At 36.4% G+C, this 19,462-nt stretch overlaps 1 protein-coding gene across 4 annotated transcripts in view; it reads left to right on the top strand.

Moving 5' to 3' along the window:
* Positions 1-19,462, top strand: part of unc5ca (unc-5 netrin receptor Ca) — a 148,695-nt gene that overhangs the window by 64,314 nt on the left and 64,919 nt on the right. For all 4 annotated transcript variants that reach the window (XM_058777217.1, XM_058777218.1, XM_058777215.1 and 1 more), the window contains one exon: positions 6,081-6,184. In XM_058777217.1, coding sequence (XP_058633200.1) covers positions 6,081-6,184 — 104 coding nt within the window. The remainder of the gene's footprint in view (positions 1-6,080; positions 6,185-19,462) is intronic.

The following is a 19,462-nucleotide window of genomic DNA, read 5'->3' as shown; positions in this document are numbered from 1 at the left end:
ATATGTAGATGTATTTACAGTTTGTTTGTTTGTTTGTTGACTCATTCAGTCATACTTTTGTGAGCAGAGGGGCATTGTGGGAACTCTCAGCTGGGTTATTTTATGGGTGATTGAACAGGGCAGAAATTCTCTCTCTGTCACACACCAGCACACACAAAAATACAAACACACTCACACAAAAACACACTCAGAGACGTACAGCCACTATCACAGAGAGAGAGACGGACATGACAGGAAGATTGAACAAGATGATAGATTATCTGACTGATTCACCGCCGAACACAAATTTAGTGCCCAAATAAATTTGTGTGAGTTTCTGACACGCAAACGCTGTCCTGCATGTGTGTGTGTGTGTGGAGGTGATGGGTTCATATGGATCACCACTACAACAATTTTTTGAAGGTTTTTTGGATTGTGATAGATGCTATAGGTTGCTGTGAGCACAGGTCTGTGTGGGAATGTCTATGACATTTTTGCATTATAGAGAGAATGTTATTCATATGTTATATTTAAGAATTACAAGACAAGCCAATTTCTATGGCAACTGTACAGCTTACAGTTACTGCAATTTTTAGTTGTTATATTTGATTAGTGACTAAATATTTTATATTATTAATTTATATTATATTTTGTATAATATTATTTTTTGTAATATAATATATAAATAAACTTCAAATAATTTTATGTAATATCATTTATTTTATATATTTTATAATATATTTATAATTATTTCATATATTATTAGGTTTTATTTGATTAGTGACTAAATTCTATTATATTTTATTAGTTTTAAGTCTGTATATAGTGATAAGTGTTATATTTGATTAGTGTAGTGATATGAACAATATTATATTTGATATGGTATTAGTTTAGTAGCTGAATATAATTTTAATTGTTTTTATTTTATTTTATATATTATTGGTTTAGAAACTGTATATACTGATATGCTATATTTGATTAGTTAGTGACTTAAATGTTGAATACTTGATATATTATTAGTTTAGGCACTGTGTGTACTTAAATACATGCAAATAAATGTTATTTGATTATTTCGTAACACTTTAGAATTAATGAATAACTACACAGGAACAAATGACTAATGCACTATTAACATTGTAGCAACTACTATTAACTAACAAGAAACTCTGATTAACGATTTATTAAGTAATAGCGCTAAGTTAAAACTGGTAGTTCACTATTAGCTAACCAATAACTACTATTTTTTTCATATATCCTGAGAACTCCAAAGAACTACTTTATACAGGTTCATAATTAATGTGAATTATGCATAAGAAATAATTTATTCTAAAATGAAGATTATGGTAACCCACTAGTAATGACTCAAGTATTACCAAATGCTTCTAAATGAGCTACTAATTACTTGGATCAGTATTCTAAAGTGAAAATCATCAGAACTTCCTAATATTGAGTGACGTAATTGTGAGCTTTTGAGATATATGTAAGGTTTTGGATAGTAATGACGCAAGTGTTACTACATCCTTCTGAAGAAACTACGAATTATTTGGATCAGTATTCTAAAGTGAAGATTGCGGTAACCCACTAGTAATGATTTAAGTGTTACCAAATCTAGCAAAATTAATTATTAACCAGGACCTTACAAAAACCTCAAAAGTTTACAATACTTCAGTAATTACTAGGGAGTTATCACGATCTTCACTTTAGAATACTGATCCAAATAATGACTAATCCCTTTAGAAAGATGTAGTAACACCTGAATAATTACTATTCAATACTTTACAAAAACCTCAAAAGCTTACAATGATTTCAGTCATTACTAGGGAGTTATCATGATCTTCACTTTAGAATACTGATCCAAATAATTAGTAATTCCTTCTGAAGAATTTGGTAATACTTGAGTCATTACTAGTGGGTTACCATGACCTTTACTTGAGAATGAATTATACATTATGTATTATTCATATTAATTATCAACCTGTATACAGTAGTTCTTGGGGAGGTATGAAAAAAAATAGTTACTGATTAGCTAATAGTGAACTACTACATTCAACTAAGCACTATGACTTACTAATTCATTAATCAGAGTTGCTTGTTAGTTACTAGTAGTTACTAGAGAGATAATATTGCATTACTCATGTGTTCTTGTGTAATTATTCATCAATGATGGAACAGTATTCTAAAGTGTTACCGATTATTTTAGTAACCTAAGAGACTGGGTATATAGGAATAGATGTTATATTTGATTAGTGTCTAAATATTTTATATTATATGTTATATTAGTGACTTATTGTCATGTGTGTGTGTTCCTGTTTAGTTCCGTTTTGCCCTTATTTGGTTATTTTCCTGTTCTTGTTAATTTGATTGATTATTCCACACACCTGTTTTGTTTATCAGCCTGTATTTATTAGTTCCTATTTGTTACTTGGTTCTTGGTCCTGTCTCACGTCGTTTTATGTGGTTGTATTTCTTGATTTTCCCATGTGGATTTATTAAAGACTTTATTTGTTTGAGATCTGCCTCCTTCGCACTCCTTTGAGCTCCCTGCTCCAGCAACCCGTGACAGAAGACACGACCGTAAAGACGGATAATGGAGATCACGGCGCTTTGCCGTCCTGGCTCGCCAAAATCTCCCGCTGTTGGAGTTTGCGGGAGAGTTCAGCGGGCTCGCCATGTGGACAGGGCTCAACGACGCGACGCTCAACTCTCTGTTCTGGATCAGGGCCAACTACCATCGCCTCGTGGACCTCCCAGACACCACCGGACTCAGCTGGAGGGAAGGGATCCTCCGGTGTCTGGAGAGTGTCCAGCGCCGATCCAGAACCAGCCCGCCATCCAGACCGTCAGCTGTTCCCCAGTCAACCCTGTCAGCAGCCACTGACTCAAGCCCGCCGCCGTCCACGGCTCACTCAAGCCCGCCGTCCACCACACATGTGCCCCTAGGAATACTGGTGGAGTATGAGGGGATGTCATCAGATCCAGCCCCAGAGCTCGCTCCAGTGTCAGCTCCAGCCCCCGTTCCTCCAGAGCCTGTTCCTCCAGAGCCCGTTCCACCAGAGCACCCTCAAGTGCCCACTCCTCCAGAGCGCCCCCCAGAATTTCTAATTAATCCCAAGAAAATTGGGCCAAGGCCCAAGGCCACGGAGGAGGATCCGCCATGGCCTCCCGAGTCTCTTGATCCACCATGGCCGCCCGAGTCTCCTGATCCACCCTGGAGGCCTCCTCTGTGTCCCTGTCCTGCAAGGGCCTACAGGGCGCCCACCCCCGGTGGTACGGTTACGGCGCGGGACGCGCCGACTGGGAGGGAGACGATCTGTCACATGTGTGTGTTCCTGTTCTTGTTAAGTTGATTGATTATTCCACGCACCTGTTTTGTTAATCAGCCTGTGTTTATTAGTTCCTATTAGTTCCTATTTGTTCCTTGGTTCTTGGTCCTGTCTCACGTCGTTTTACGTGGTTGACTTTGATTGTATTAGATTAGTGACTAACCTTAAATATGTTATATATTATTAATTTAGGCATTGTGTTTAGTGCATCAGCGTGTATAGTGATATATGTTATATTTGATTAGTTTAGTGACTTTAAATAGCACTTGACATTATATGTGATGAGTTGAGGGACTGTGGTCAGTTCGTTGCTGAAGTCCAGACATTATAATTATGAATGAAATAGGAGTGCTGTTATATAGGTGTGTGTGTGTGTGGCTTCAGCTCTGTTTGGGATATTAATGCTGTTTAAGATTTGTTGCTGTAGCAATGTAGAGCACTAAAACTATGAGTTGAATGCATTACACACTCACACACTCGGACACACACCTCCTCTGAGACGTGATTTATTTGCCTATTACCTCCATCAGTAATGTGAAGGAGAACAGACACGCACGATGTGTGTGTGTGTGTGTGTGTGAATGAGCAGAGCAGTAAAAAGCTTGACAGGCTGAAGATATTTTCCTTATGCGTGTGTGTTTGTGTGTGTGTGTTTTATGTCCAGTTGAATGGAGAAATCACAACGCAGACAATTGAAGGTTCAGAGTGAGCAGCAGCTCTGGGTGAAATAGATAAAAAAATATGTTTCTTGATCTCAATATTTTTACAGTGTTTTGACGAGTGAAAGCGCTCAGGGGAATCCTCCATTCCACTGCAGGCACATCAGCTATTGTTGAGAAGTAGATGTTATATGTAAGAAGTAAAGTCTAGTTATTACGTATTATTCACACAATGGCAGAAAATCATTCATAATTTATTGATTCCCTCTAATTCTTATTTTTTCTCTTTTAAATTTTCTTTTCTAAAATCCTAGTGTGTCATATCATTTAGCTTTGACTATATTCAAAATATCGCATCATGTAAATGCCATTGTAAATAAATTTGCAAACCATGCTTTTGAATTTGGATGAAAAAAGCACCTCTCAAGCAATTAGATCATGTATGAAACAAAGAATTATGCAAGTTACTAAACACTGGTGATGTATAACGGTGAGATAGTATGTTCTCATCATAACCAGTATCATTCAGTACTGATTCTGGACGAAATATTTAAAACCTGGAAGACTTTGGGCATGCAATGCTGTTGTTATTTTCATGTTTATTAATGTTTGTTCATGTAATGCAGAGATTCCCAAATGATTTGTCTGCCAAACCCATCTGAGATGAAATATTTACTTGAAATATCTCTGAGGAAGTTAATATTTCAATAATTTAACAACACATTCGCATGTTTAAAGTTCTCTGATGTCTGTTAATGGTCACACTGATATGCAGGTAAACAAAATAAATATTTTTATTTTAAGTGTTCAAATGTTTAAATAATTTATTTTTCATTCTATGATTTAATTAATTATTAGCTTTTTATGAACTCGCAAACAGTTCTTACACTAAGCCCAGTTTGGGAAACCCTTGTTTAATGTAATATTTAATGTATTTTATGATGTTTTGTGATATCAAAATGGTACGTTTAATGGCAAGTGTAACACAAGTTAGATAAAAAGTAATCTAAAAGTAATGTAAAAAGTGTTCAGAATACATTACCTGTAATGAGTAACCCAGATTACATTACTAACTACAGTTTTCCTTATGTAATCTGTAATCAGTAATGGACTACAATTTGTAAGTATTGTACCCAGCTCTCTCTATCCGTCCGTCCGTCTGTAATAATTTTATTATAAAATGTTCTTTTATGTTTGTTTGTTTGTTTGTTTGTTTATTTATAAATTCTTTAGGCCTATATTTTATAAATAATGTATCATTATCAGTATGTATTGCTAAGTTTTTATTTGTCATATTATGAAATATTATACACACACACACACACACACACATATATATATATATATATATATATATATATATATATATATATATATATATATATATTTACTGTAAAATGTTATTATGTTACGGAAATATCAAATTATTGTAATAGGAAATATTATAGATACATACAGTATGTCATAAATTATCAATGTATGTGTCGCCCGTCAGTAGCCTCATAAACCTCACAAAGCAGCAGAGAGAAAGAGGATTGGTATTCACATATTCACCCCCTCCACAACTATTCACACACATCTCTGCATTTACAATTCACAGGTTCACACATGAGGTGTGAGAAGGATGTGTTGAAGACGAGATGAGTTTGGCCTTCTGTCCGTTAGACCTCAAGTGTTAGACACCCACTCACACACACACACACACACACACACACAGAGAGAAACCAACAGGGAAAAATAGATATTTACACCCACACGTAAACATTATGAGATAATAAAGCGAACGAATAGCACAAATGTTTGCTTTGACCTGAGAATATGGCAGATATGAGCGTCATTCACACGTCCTGTGAGCTGTATTCTTCACCTGTGTGAAGAAACCAATCACACACACTGTCAACTGCACACAAAACATCACAAAGAGATGAAATCCAGTGCTATAATGAATTCTGCGTTACTTATTATTATGTGGAGTGCAAAAGTCTGAGAGAACATCTGTTTTTCCATTTAAACCTAGAAATAAACTGTTTTTTTAAATGTTAGATATATTCTGTGCTATTTCTAGGTGACTAATGAAGTGTAAGTAAATGAGCCGCCTCTTTGTCTCCTTTCTCCACAGTCTTGAGGAAGACGTTTGAGCAGGAACCCTTGGGGAAGGAGGTGTCACTCGAACAGGAAGTGCTGCTGCAGTGCCGCCCACCTGAGGGCATACCGCCTGCTGAGGTACTCACTCACACACACACACACACACACACACACTCACTCACTCGCTTGCGTGTGTCAATACCGTACAGATCAGCTTTGCCTATAGGGATGAATGTCAAGCTCTATCCTGTGTCGCCAGCTGTCAAACTATTTTTTTATAATTAAATGCACTAATTAACATGTTAAATTGACAGCTCTTATTCATATTAGTAGGGTACAACAGGGCTGAAGGTATACTTTAAGAAAAATGTGCTTTTCTCTACTCCTAGAAAATATATATATGTTTTTATTAAACACTGATGGAGCAACAGATTTTGTGTGAAAACAAATGATAAAAGTGGTTTGTTTTGTTTAAAAATTAGTGCTGGGCAACGATTAATTGCGATTCAAAATAAAAGATGTGTTTGTACTGTGTATATTTATTATGTATACATAAATAAACACACACATGCATATACATATTTAAGACAAACATTATGTTATGTTTATATAATAAATATATTTATATATAGTATAAATTATATGAATATAAATATATACATGTAAATACAAAAAAATATCCTCAAAATATATACTGTGTGTGTGTTTGTGTGTGTCTTTATACAGTGGGGGAAAAAATGATTTGATCCCCTGCTGGTTTTGTACGTTTGCCCACTGACAAAGAAATGATCAGTCTATAATTTTAATGGTAGGTTTATTTGAACAGTGAGAGACAGAATAACAACAAAAAAATCCAGAAAAAGCATTTCAAAAAAGTTATAAATTGATTTGCATTTTACATTTACATTTACATTTACATTTAGTCATTTAGCAGACGCTTTTATCCAAAGCGACTTACAATTGGGGAATACATCGAGCGATTAATCTTGAAGAGGCACTCAGACATATGATGTGCTTGCAACATCAAGTCTCAGACATTGTTCAAATAAATACAAACTACCAAAGGAAGGAATAAGTAAAGATAATTTTTTTTTTTTTTTTTTTTTTTTAAGTTTAGGATGAAGTCAAGTGCTGTCGAAAGAGATGAGTTTTCAGTTGTTGCTTGAAGATTGACAGGGATCCAGCATTCCGGATAGAGGTGGGAAGATCGTTCCACCAGCCAGGAATGGTGAATGAGAATGATCTAGAGAGTGATTTTGCGCCTCTGTGATGGTATCACGAGGCGCCGCTCACTAGCAGATCTCAGATTTCTGGAGGGATGTAGTTTGTTAATAGAGAGTGCAAGTAAACGGGTGCTGAGCCAGTGGTTGTTCTATATGCAAGCATCAGTGTCTTGAACTTGATGCGAGCCGTGATTGGTAGCCAGTGCAGGAGATAAAGAGAGGTGTAACATGGGCTCTTTTGGGCTCGTTGAAGACCAGTCGTGCCGCTGCATTCTGAATCATTTGTAGAGGTTTGACTGTATTAGACGGAAGTCCAGCCAGAAGAGCATTGCAATAGTCCAGCCTAGAAATGACAAGGGCCTGGACAAGAAGTTGTGCAGCATGCTCTGTCAGAAAGGGCCTGATCTTTCTGATGTTATATAGTGCAAACCTGCAAGATCGAGCAGTTTTGTAATGTGGTCTTTGAAGGTCAGCTGATCATCAAAGATTACACCAAGATTTCTGACCGAAGTTGATGGGGTTATTGTTGATGAACCTAACTGGATCGTGAAGTCATGCTGTAGAGTCGGAGTGGCAGGGAGGACAAGAAGCTCAGTCTTTGCCAGGTTGAGCTGCAGGTGATGTTCTTTCATCCATGCCGAGATGTCCGCCAGGCAACCTGAGATCCTTGCAGTTACCGTTGGATCATCTGGTTGAAAAGAGAGGTAGAGCTGTGTGTCATCAGCGTAGCAATGGTATGAGAATCCATGTGCCTGTATGATGGGACCCAGTGATGTAGTGTATGTGGAGAAGAGGAGGGGTCCAAGAACTGATCCCTGAGGAACCCCAGTGACCAGTGTATGTGCTTTGGATACCTCACCTCCCAGGCCACCCTGAAAGACCTACCAGTGAGATAGGATTCAAACCAGCGAAGTGGAATGCCAGAGATGCCCAGTGATGAGAGGGTGGACAGGAGTATCTGATGATTGACAGTGTCAAAAGCGGCAGATAGGTCCAGCAGAATGAGGACTGATGATTTGGAATGGGCTTTTGCAATTCGCAGGGCTTCAGTGACCGAGAGAAGCGCAGTCTCAGTTGAATGGCCCCTCCTGAAACCTGACTGTTTAGCATCCAGTTTGTCGCTCTGTGAAAGAAACAGTGAGACTTGGTTGAAGACAACTCGCTCAAGTGTTTTCGCTATGAACGGAAGGAGAGAGACAGGTCTGTAGTTTTCTATAAGAGAAGTGTTTAATGTAGGTTTTTTGAGCAGTGGGGTTACCCGAGCCTGCTTGAACGCAATGGGGAAGTTACCTGTGAGTAGGGATGTGTTGATGATGTGTGTGAGTGCAGGTAAGAGTGTGGGTGAGATTGCTTGGAGAAGGTGTGAGGGGATTGGGTCAAGAGGACATGTTGTAGGATGGTTGGAGAGGAGAAGCTTGGATACTTCAGCTTCAGTGAGTGGACAGAAAGAAAAGATGGGAGTTTTAGCAGTGGATGTGGTAGGGTGAGGGTCCTGTGTGCGTGGAGGTGAAAACTGACCACTGATTGATCTAGTTTTGTCTGTAAAGAAAGTGGCAAAGTCATCAGCTGTAATAGAGGTGGAGGGAGGAGGTGGAGGGGACAGAGGAGGGAATTAAATGTTCTGAAGAGATTACGCATGTCTGGAGCGCTGTCGATCTTGTTATGGAAATGTGAGGATTTGGCAGTGTGGACTTTAGCAGAGAAGGATGTGAGCATAGACTGGTACCTACTGAGGTCCGACAGATCGTTTGATTTGGCGCCATTTTCTCTCTGCCGCTCTGAGTGTAGTCCGATGTTCACGAAGAACCTCGGATAACCAGGGGTTGGAAGGAGCAGCCCGTGCGGGCCTAGAGGAGAGAGGACAAATGTCGTCTAGACAAGAGGTTAAGGTAGAGCATAAAGTCTCAGTAGCTGCGTTTACATCCAGAGATGAGAAATGGGTGGGTGAAGGAAGAGAGGAGGATACCACAGAGGAAAGATGGGAAGGAGAAAGGGAGCGCAGGTTTCGTCTAAAAGTAACTGGTAGGGGGGTTGGTGGCACAGGAGAAGCAAAGTGTAATGTAAATGTAATGAAGAAATGGTCCAGTATGTAGCGGTTGTACCAGAATGTTATCTGCAGTACAATTGCGTGTGTAAATTAAGTCAAGTTGGTTGCCTGATTTGTGCGTGCTAGTAGTGGTAAGGCGTTTGAGATCAAACGAAGCTAGGAGTGCATGGAAGTCTGTAGCATAAGGCTTGTCTAGGTGAATGTTGAAATCACCAAAGACTAGGAGTGGAGTGCCATCCTCCACGAAGAGGACAGCAGCCCGTCCAGCTCCTCTAGGAAGGTGGCTAGAATTTGGCTAGGGGGACGGTAAATGACCACGATCTGGAGTTTTATCGGAGCTGATACAGTAATGGCATGAGATTCAAATGAGTTGTAATTGCATAGGGAAGAGCGGGTTGAGTATTTCCAATTGTTAGAAATGAGCAGACCAGTGCCTCCACCCCGCCAACTTGCCGGGGGTGTGAGAGAAAGAGAGATTAGTAGAGAGAGCAGCTGGGGTTGCTGAGTCTTCTGGACGAATCCAGGTCTCAGTCAAGCCCAAGATGCTGAGCGTGGATTTTAAAGAAAAAGCAGAAATGAAGTCAGCTTTGTTGACAGCTGACTGACAATTCCAGAGACCCACAGAGAAGGAAAGAGGTGTAGTGAAGGAGGTAGAGATAAGGCGCAGGTTAGCAGGATTACGTTGCCGTCTGCGTGGGACGTTAGAGCGTGGTTGAGAGAGAACCGGAATAGTTTGGAAACACATGATAGAGGTGGCAGGAAAGAGGATGGAAACGGAGAGTGTGTAAGGGAAGGGGGAAAAAAGAAAAGATACTTAAGTGTGTCGCCGGAGTCGTTGCTCGGTTAAAGTCGCGCAGGAAAAGTCGATGGTCTTTACCCTCGCCTGTCTTCACACGAGGAGGCTGAACGCTTCCGCTGATGCTTATTTGACTTAATGAGTCAAATAAGTATTTGATCCCCTATCAATCAGCAAGATTTCTGGCTCCCAGGTGTCTTTTATCCAGGTAATGAGCTGAGATTAGGAGCACTCTCTTAAAGGGACTGCTCCTAATCTCAGCTTGTTACCTGTATAAAAGTCAACCTGTCCACAGAAGCAATCAATCAATCAGATTCCAAACTCTCCACCATGGCCAAGACCAAAGAGCTGTCCAAGGACGTCAGGGACAAGATCTTAGACCTACACAAAGCTGGAATGGGCTACAAGACCATCGCCAAGCAGCTTGGTGAGAAGGTGACAGCAGTTGGTGCGATTATTCGCAAATGGAAGAAACACAAAATAACTGTCAGTCTCCCTCGGACTGGGGCTCCATGCAAGATCTCACCTCGTGGAGTTTCAATGATCATGAGAACGGTGAGGAATCAGCCCAGAACTACACGGGAGGATCTTGTCAATGATCTCAAGGCAGCTGGGACCATAGTCACCAAGAAAACAATTGATAACACACTACGCCGTGAAGGACTGAAATCCTGCAGCGCCCGCAAGGTCCCCTGCTCAAGAAAGCACATGTACAGCCCGTCTGAAGTTTGCCAATGATTCAGAGGAGAACTGGGTGAAAGTGTTGTGGTCAGATGAGACCAAAGTCCAGCTCTTTGGCATCAACTCAACTCGCCGTGTTTGGAGGAGGAGGAATGCTGCCTATGACCCCAAGAACACCATCCCCACCGTCAAACATGCAGGTGGAAACATTATGCTTTGGGGGTGTTTTTCTGCTGAGGGGACAGAACAACTGCACCGCATCAAAGGGACGATGGACGGGGTCATGTACAATCAGGGCCAGGGTATTGAAAATGGGTCATGGATGGGTATTCCAGCATGACAATGACCCAAAACACACGGCCAAGGCAACAAAGGAGTGGCTCAAGAAGCACATTAAGGTCCTGGAGTGGCGTAGCCAGTGTCCAGACCTTAATCCCATAGAAAATCTGTGGAGGGAGCTGAAGGTTCGAGTTGCAAAACGTCAGCCTCGAAACCTTAATAACTTGGAGAGGATCTGCAAAGAGGAGTGGGACAAAATCCCTCGAGATGTGTGCAAACCTGGTGGCCAACTACAAGAAACGTCTGACCTCTGTGATTGCCAACAAGGGTTTTGCCACCAAGTCATGTTTTGTGAAGGGGTCAAATACTTATTTCACTCATTAAAATGCAAATCAATTTATAACTTTTTTGTTGTTGTTATTCTGTCTCTCACTGTTCAAATAAACCTACCATTAAAATTCTAGACAAAATCAGCAGGGGATCAAATAATTTTCTCCCCCCTATGTATATACATAATAAATATACATAGTACACACACAAATATTATATAAACAAAAACCTTTATTTTGGATGTTATTAATAGTGATTAATCGTTACCCAGCACTATTAAAAATGTTATTAATGTATGAGGTGAGACACGTCCCACACATGCAGTATTTATACAAGCACTTTAGCTAAAGTAACATGTTTTGAATAACATCTAAGTTACTTGTTCAAAACAATCACTCTACTTTCAAAATATAAAACTATAAATGCATTATTCAAAATGAAAACAAAAAGTCTTAGACACTTGTTGTTGTCAGACTTTGTGGACCATGTTCATATGTTAATATGATGAAGTAGGCCGCTGGTTATTCTGCAAGGACACCTGTGTGAACTTGAGCAGAACTGACTTCATACATCCATGAAAAATGACCTTGAGAGCAGCTGGTTAAATCTCACTCGGAAATGTGAAGTCTGTTGTGAGAAAATCTTGCACATCATTTGAATGCAGATTCCACTTTTTAAAATAATGCATTAATGTCCAAATGTTTTTTTGTGATACTGTATGTGTGTGTACAGAGCTTGTTTATGTCTTTCCACTGAACTCTAAGGTCTCCTGAACTGTGTGAAAGTACACTGTAAATGGAGGGAAGAAAAACACACTAACCTGACTGACTGATTTACTGTATAACAGTTTGGACACATGTTGTGTGATCTTAAAAACGTTTCAATATAAAGGTTTCCACTTAATTTTTTAAAATACATTTTGTAGACAAATATTAATTTAAGTGCCTATAAACATATAATTTTATATTTTAAAATATATAATTTTATTTTTGTAACTATTTAAAAAAAATTATGAGAAGGATGAGTTAAACAAGATAATACAGGAAAAGGAGTATTAAATTAATTAATTAATTAAAAGATTAATTTTATAATTAATTTTATCATTTATAATATTTTAATAATTTTTGTAGTTTTAATCATTCAGAAAACAGTAGAATATTGATTTGTACCGTATAGTACAGGAAAATCAATAATTAAATCAATAAATGTATTAATTTTCTTACTTTTAATTATTTTAATAATGCATTTTTTTTTAAATGTATTAATTAAAAAACAGAATAGGATGATTAGAACAAGACAGTGCAGAAAAATCAGCCGTCAAGTATATAAAATTATTATATTTATAATTCATTTTAATCTTTTTCAGAATATTTTTTAGAATATTTATATTATAAAATTTTTTTTTTTACTAATTTCTTATAAAAATAATAATGATTAAAACAGAAAAGAATGAGTTGAACTAGAGAGAACAGGAAAATTAGTCATTAAATAAAATTATAACAATTAATGTTGTATTTACCTTTTTTTTTTTTAGTTTGTTTTTATATTTCTAATCATTTTAAAAACGGAAGATGAGTTGAACCAAATAATACAGGAAATTATTAATTGTTAATTAAAAATTATTAATTAAAAAGAATATATTTATGTATTAAACATATTTTTATAATTCATTTTATAAATTTTTTTATATATAACTTTTTTTATATAATAGAATAGGATGATTTGAACCAGATAACACAGGAAAAGCTGTCGAGTTAATAAAATAATTATTTTTATAATTCATTTCAATCTTTTTTTTCAATCTTTTTTATAACTATAATAATGATTAAAACAGAAAAGGATGAGTTGAACTGGAGAGTGCAGGAAAATCTGTCATTAAATAAAATTATAACATGATTAATTTTGTTTTTATTAATTATTTTTATTTTAATAATTAAAACCAGAACAGAAAAGGATGAGTTGAACTGGAAAATCAGTATCCAGTATACATGATCCTCTTTCATTAGTGTTGAAAAGGCATCTTAGGATGCACCTCATGAAGGTGGAGTGTTGAAAAGCTTAAATATCAGAGAGTTTTCTATCAGTTATTCCAATCAGTGTTATTTCAGAGTTTTGAAGACTTTCCTGTTTCTCCACAATGTGGACAGTGTGTCTGCTGCAGTATGCTGTAGTTGTGTGTATGTGGTGTATGCTCTTGTGCGCATGTGAAGTTTGTCTGTCATCATACAGTACGTGTGTTCAGAGTCGTTTGTGCTCCTGGCTTTGACCCGGAGGTCGAGGGTTCCCAGAAGACCCGTAAACGACAGCTGCGGCTCCCAGAGGACACTTCACACACACACACACACACTCATTCGGGGCCGAGTAAGTTGAGATGTGAAGAAGAGCCATGTGAATTCCACCAAGTGCTGCAATATCTCTCTGTTCCGCTCGCTGACTCCGTCTAGACTGAAAAACCTCTGTCCCGTCCCTGCATGTTCCCGGAGGACGCTGGGAACACTGTGACCCGGTCAGGATATACATTTTCATGTAAATATCACTTGCTTTTTCTGACCAATGCGAGTGAGTGACCTCTGTGTTCACCGGACGTATTTTCTGAACACCCACAGCGTGAGCCGTGGCCATTAGGGAGCCGGAACGGTCTGAAATAACAGTGCAGAAAGACGAGACCCGGCCAATCACAGAGCCCTCATTAAAATCACACTGTTTCCATGGTGATAGGATATAATATACATACAGGTTAACCGGGACACACCGGCGGGCCATAGTTAGAGACCAAAGACCACTACTTTATACAGTCACAATTATATTCTTGCCCTCTGACACACACACACGTGTAAAGCGTAATACAGTGGCAGGAGTTTATATACTGAGGGAGCTGTATTTGTACGATGAATGGTGTGCTATTCATAACATCCGTAAAATCTGCAGAAACCATCAGGACGCGGTGGGAAACACACATGCAGATACACTTAAAGCACTCTAGAGACGCACATAAAACACACACACACACACACACACACTATTGAGACTCCAACTGTATTTCATACTAATGCTGTTAAAGCTGCTCTATAACTGTGGCTTTCTAAGCTCCCAGATACTCATAATTTAAAGTAGTTTAAGTAATTTAGCTGCACTTTTCATAAATATATGGTTCATTCTCAGGAACGCTGCCATTTTTTGTCCCTGTAATTACCAGGAAAAATTATAGATACTTAGTCACTAGTCTGTTCAAAGATTTTTTAAATTGTTTTTTTTATGAAAGCCTCTTCTGCTCACCAAGGCTGCATTTATTTGGTCAAAATACAGTGAAATCAGTATTATTGTGAAATAGTATTACAAGTTAAAATAGCTGTTTTCTATTTTAATATATTTTAAAATGTAATTTATTCCTGTGATGCAGTACTGAATTTTCAGCATCATTACTGGTGTCCTCAGTGTCACATGATCCTTCAGAAATCATTCTAATATGCTGATTTGCTGCTTTTTTTCAGGATTCTTTGAAAAAAGTTCAAGCAGCATTTATTATTAATAGAAAGGAGCAGCATTTATTAGAAATATAAATATTTCACATTATGTGTGTCTTTACTATCACTTTTGATAAATTTAATATGTCCTTACTGAATAAAAGTATTCATTTCCATAAAAAAAAATCTTACTGACCCCAAACTTTTGAACGATAGTGTGTATTAAATGATTTTTATGTATTTGTTTTTGCTTTTAATTAAGTTCAAATTTCATTCTTTCACTGTCTTTTTTTCATCTAAAATGCTTTATGCATTTTCTTAGTTGAAGAGACCAGAGCTAGTTGTCACACTTTTTTTTTTTTTCTTCTGTGAATATTTTTCATAGTAAGTGCATATTTGAAAGTCAATTTCAGTTTTCTTATTAAAGTCTGGGCTGCAAAAAACTATTGAACATTTCCACTGTTATTGCCTAGGACAAAAAGATACAGTTCATTGAACATATGCTTTATTTATGGCATGCCATAGAAATTTCAATTCTAATGTAACAGTTTAATTAGTCAGTATATCATGTAATTAATTCAATCCATTTGATTAATTCACTGACATCATTAATAGAATAGAACAGAACAGAATAGAATAGAATAGAATAGAATAGAATAGAATAGAATAGAATAGAATAGAATAGAATAGAATAGAATAGAATAGAATAGAATAGAATAGAATAGAATAGAATAGAATAGAATAGAATAGAGTAACACAAAACTGTAACATACAAAAACTAGGACCATTGTTTTGGCCATCATAAATTCAGTCATAAACTGCATGAAATTACTATATAAAACACATGTGACAACCTTAGTTTGGAGGGCAAAATTCACACACACACACACACACACACACACAAAAGAAATAATATTAATTTAACTATAATTTATATTATTTATAATTGATATACACTGTTTAGATAAAACAACGAGATTGGTGTTTTAAAGTAACACACAAAAGCACTGCTATAGAAAAACCTCACATTTGTGTAATTGGACAATTGACAATTTCTCCTTAAGACAACTAGCCCCAGTCTCCCGTTTCCAAACGTACTGTGTCAGGGTTAAAATAATGGTGTTTTAGGGTCAGGATTTGGGTTAGTAATTGCTTTTCCAGTGTCGATGGTGGTTAGGATTTACTTTGGGCGTGTGGTGGGAGAATATAATTTAACTGCGTGCTTTACACCGCTACTTGTTGGGAAAAATAGCTTGTTAGTAGAAAAGCGGCACTGGAAACAGCTAAGCTGCTGTCATGCTACTGACAAATGTAGTTAAGTTAGAAACACTGCTTGTTTTAGCTTCTTCTCAGCGCTGCTCCAAACACAAGTTCAACAGAAAGCTGCAAAACAGCTTCCAGCAGCATGTTTGGTGCTCCTGCAGCCTCACAGTTACAGGAATTAATATCTCCTTCATTAGCTCAGAGCAAAAGCACTTTACTGTGTTTTATGCTAATGAAGATGGAGATTGTTTACGGTAACAGACTTTTATGGCGTGCCATTAATTAAATGCGCTGATGTTCTGTATGTTGGTAATGTGTCAGCGCGTGTGTAAATTTCAGAAATGCATTTGCAGATGGAGTGAGTTATTGTGTCCGAGCCGAGTTAATGCAGTACACATGCTGACATGCACATTTTGACATGCACACGCGAGGTCAAAATCATAAATTCATATTTGTAAGTATGTGTCCATTGAATAATAGCATTTGAATATGGCTTGAAGTATATATAAAATATATATATATATATATATATATATATATATATATATATAATAAAATTAATTAATAAAGAAATAAATTTGGGATCTGTAACTCTCTTATGCTTAAAAAGGCTGCATTTATTTGATCAAAAATACAGTAATATTATGTAATAATTTTTTTAAATTTATTGTATTAAATTTTAAAATGTAATTTATTCCTGTGATGCAAAGCTGAATTTTCAGCATCATTACTCCAGTCTTCAGTGTCACATGATCCTTCAGAAATCATTCTAATATGCTGATTTGCCTCTCAGGAAACATTTATTATTAATTGTATTATTAATTGTATTTTATATTAATTGTAAATTATAAACAGATTTGTGGGAAAAAAAGTTTTTATCTAAACAATCTGTAATCTAGAATTTATAATTAATATAAATTATTATTTGGGATTTTTTCCCCCCTTCCAAACTAAGGCTGTTTTTGATATTATTATATATTGTGCTGAAATGCTAATTAGCCTGTTTAATAGCAGATTTCTATTGTAAAAACAAAACAAAAAACTCCTTACAATGTGACGACATGCCCAGGTTTAACTTGCTGAATAATAGTATTTATTTATTTTATCTTTGGTTTGATTCATAGTGTATCTTTAATGCAAGTATGCTGTACAATGGTTAAGTAAAATGTTTTTAACTTGTTTAATTACAATAATAATAATAACAACAATAAATAAAAAATATACTTGTAATAATACAATCTCTGAAAACAATTCTTAATATCATATGCATTGTTGATTCTTAGGTAAATTTATTTTGTTTCAAGGATTTCTTGATTATGTTAAAATGTATTGCATTGCACTGCTATAATCTAAAGAATAAACCAATGACAGACAACTTTACAACTGAAATAACACACATTTTACATGGAAGAAATAATATAAACACTAAAACTGGAACATTTATTTAATTGTTTGACCATATAACCAATATTAATAAAGCCAGAAATGGTTCCTGATAAGATATTTATAATATTTATTTTGTTTTAAGGATTTTGTCATTAGTTCAAACTTAGATCACACACTGCTATCATCAAACAATAAGCTGTTTATAAACAATACGTTTAGACAGCTTTACACATCAAATAACACACATTTTATCATTTAGCAGAAATAACATCAACTAGAACAGCTTGCGAATCAATTTTGATAGAGGCAAAAATGTTTCTCGACAAGAACAGCATTCTTTGCTGAACCTAAACTGCTTCAAAGAAGCATTATAGACACTTTATTTTAAAGGAAAAGTTGGCAAGGTGAAGCTGAGTGTGTGTGAGGAAGCTCTCAAGCGAGCGCAGAGGTCAGGAGGAAGTGTTTCAGTGTGTGTGTGTGTGTGAGCGCTGTACTACTTTAACATGTGGTGTTCGTGGGGAATTGTGTGTTCATTATGCAGGACTCAAGGGACGAATCGCACACGCTAAACACACCTGATCTCCATGATGACCCGTAACCGCAAAACTGGCCCTGCTGTCTGCAGCTGTCATTTATCTCAACACACTTTCATTCTCCTGCCCTTGCGTTTTTTCACTTCCCTTTCTGTTTTTTTTTATCCCCCTATCCAGTCATGAACACAACCGGACCATAAGATCAGGCTACTTGAGGACATTTCTCTGTTAATATTAAAATATATAATATAAAATAGTGCTGTCAATTAATTAATCAAACCGAATTAATTACACGCTGTACTTACTGATTAAGTATCTCGATAAATTTTGATAACTGCTGAGAAAAGCTTTATTAGGAATGATTATTGCTAAAATTACACACGTCAGAGAGCATGAATTATTCATTTAATTTTCAAATTTTGCATTAATTTGTCTAACTTTTTATCATTTTCATAATTAATTTGACTATATTGATGTGTTGAACTGAGACTTAATAATATATATTTATTTTAATTTTATAATTCTAATTTTATTTATTTATAATTATATTACATATTAAATACAAAATATGTATATACTTATATATAAAATATATATATATATATATATATATATATTAAAAAATTTATGAACTTGTACACGCTTTCTCTGACTCTCACAATTCAACGCTATTGTACTTTTAAGAGTGTAAACGGCCTCTTTGAATGTAAAATGAATAATAGGCTGCAATATAGTTTTACAAATCCATTATGTCGTAACAGATTCATGAAACAATCCGGTATTTTAGCTTTATTGTGTTCTTTTTGGAATTTTGAGTTCTGAAAGTTACAGTATGTTCATACACGGCGAATTCTTTCATTTCAAGAGATGAAGGGAAAATAATATGAGGCCTTTAAGGGATTCCTTCTGTAAAACAGTAAATAGATCCTGTGACCTTTTTTCTTCATGTTCATTTTATTGTTTTAACGGATGCTCTCTTAAAGCGACTGCCTGCAGACAATTAATATAGCAAATAAGAGTGATGATATCAAAGGTTACACGCAGAGCTGCAGTGTGTGTGTGTGTGTCTCTGTGGAGTTTGTGATCTCTGGAGGTTCTCGGTGCATCTGTGTTGTGATTAATGACCGTCTCTCTCCTCAGAGAGCGAGACACAGCACAACAACAGCTCAATACAGCTCTCATCTCATTTCTCCTCTCTTCTCCTCTCATCTTAGCTCTCCTCTCCTCTCTTATTGCTCAAAAGTTGCTCTTTCATAACTCAGCGGAGACCTCATTATACTCCATTTAAGTATCGTCTTTGTTTCAAGCATTTATTGTAGACAGAAATAATTATAGCTACAAATAAGACCTTTCCCCCTGTTGAATCGATTAAAAATAATAATAGAGAGCGAGAGATGAAAACTTATTTGTGATT

This window comes from Onychostoma macrolepis, chromosome 05, assembly GCF_012432095.1.
Source record: "Onychostoma macrolepis isolate SWU-2019 chromosome 05, ASM1243209v1, whole genome shotgun sequence".
NCBI lineage: Eukaryota > Metazoa > Chordata > Actinopteri > Cypriniformes > Cyprinidae > Onychostoma > Onychostoma macrolepis.
This window is presented reverse-complemented; position numbering and strand designations above follow the sequence as displayed.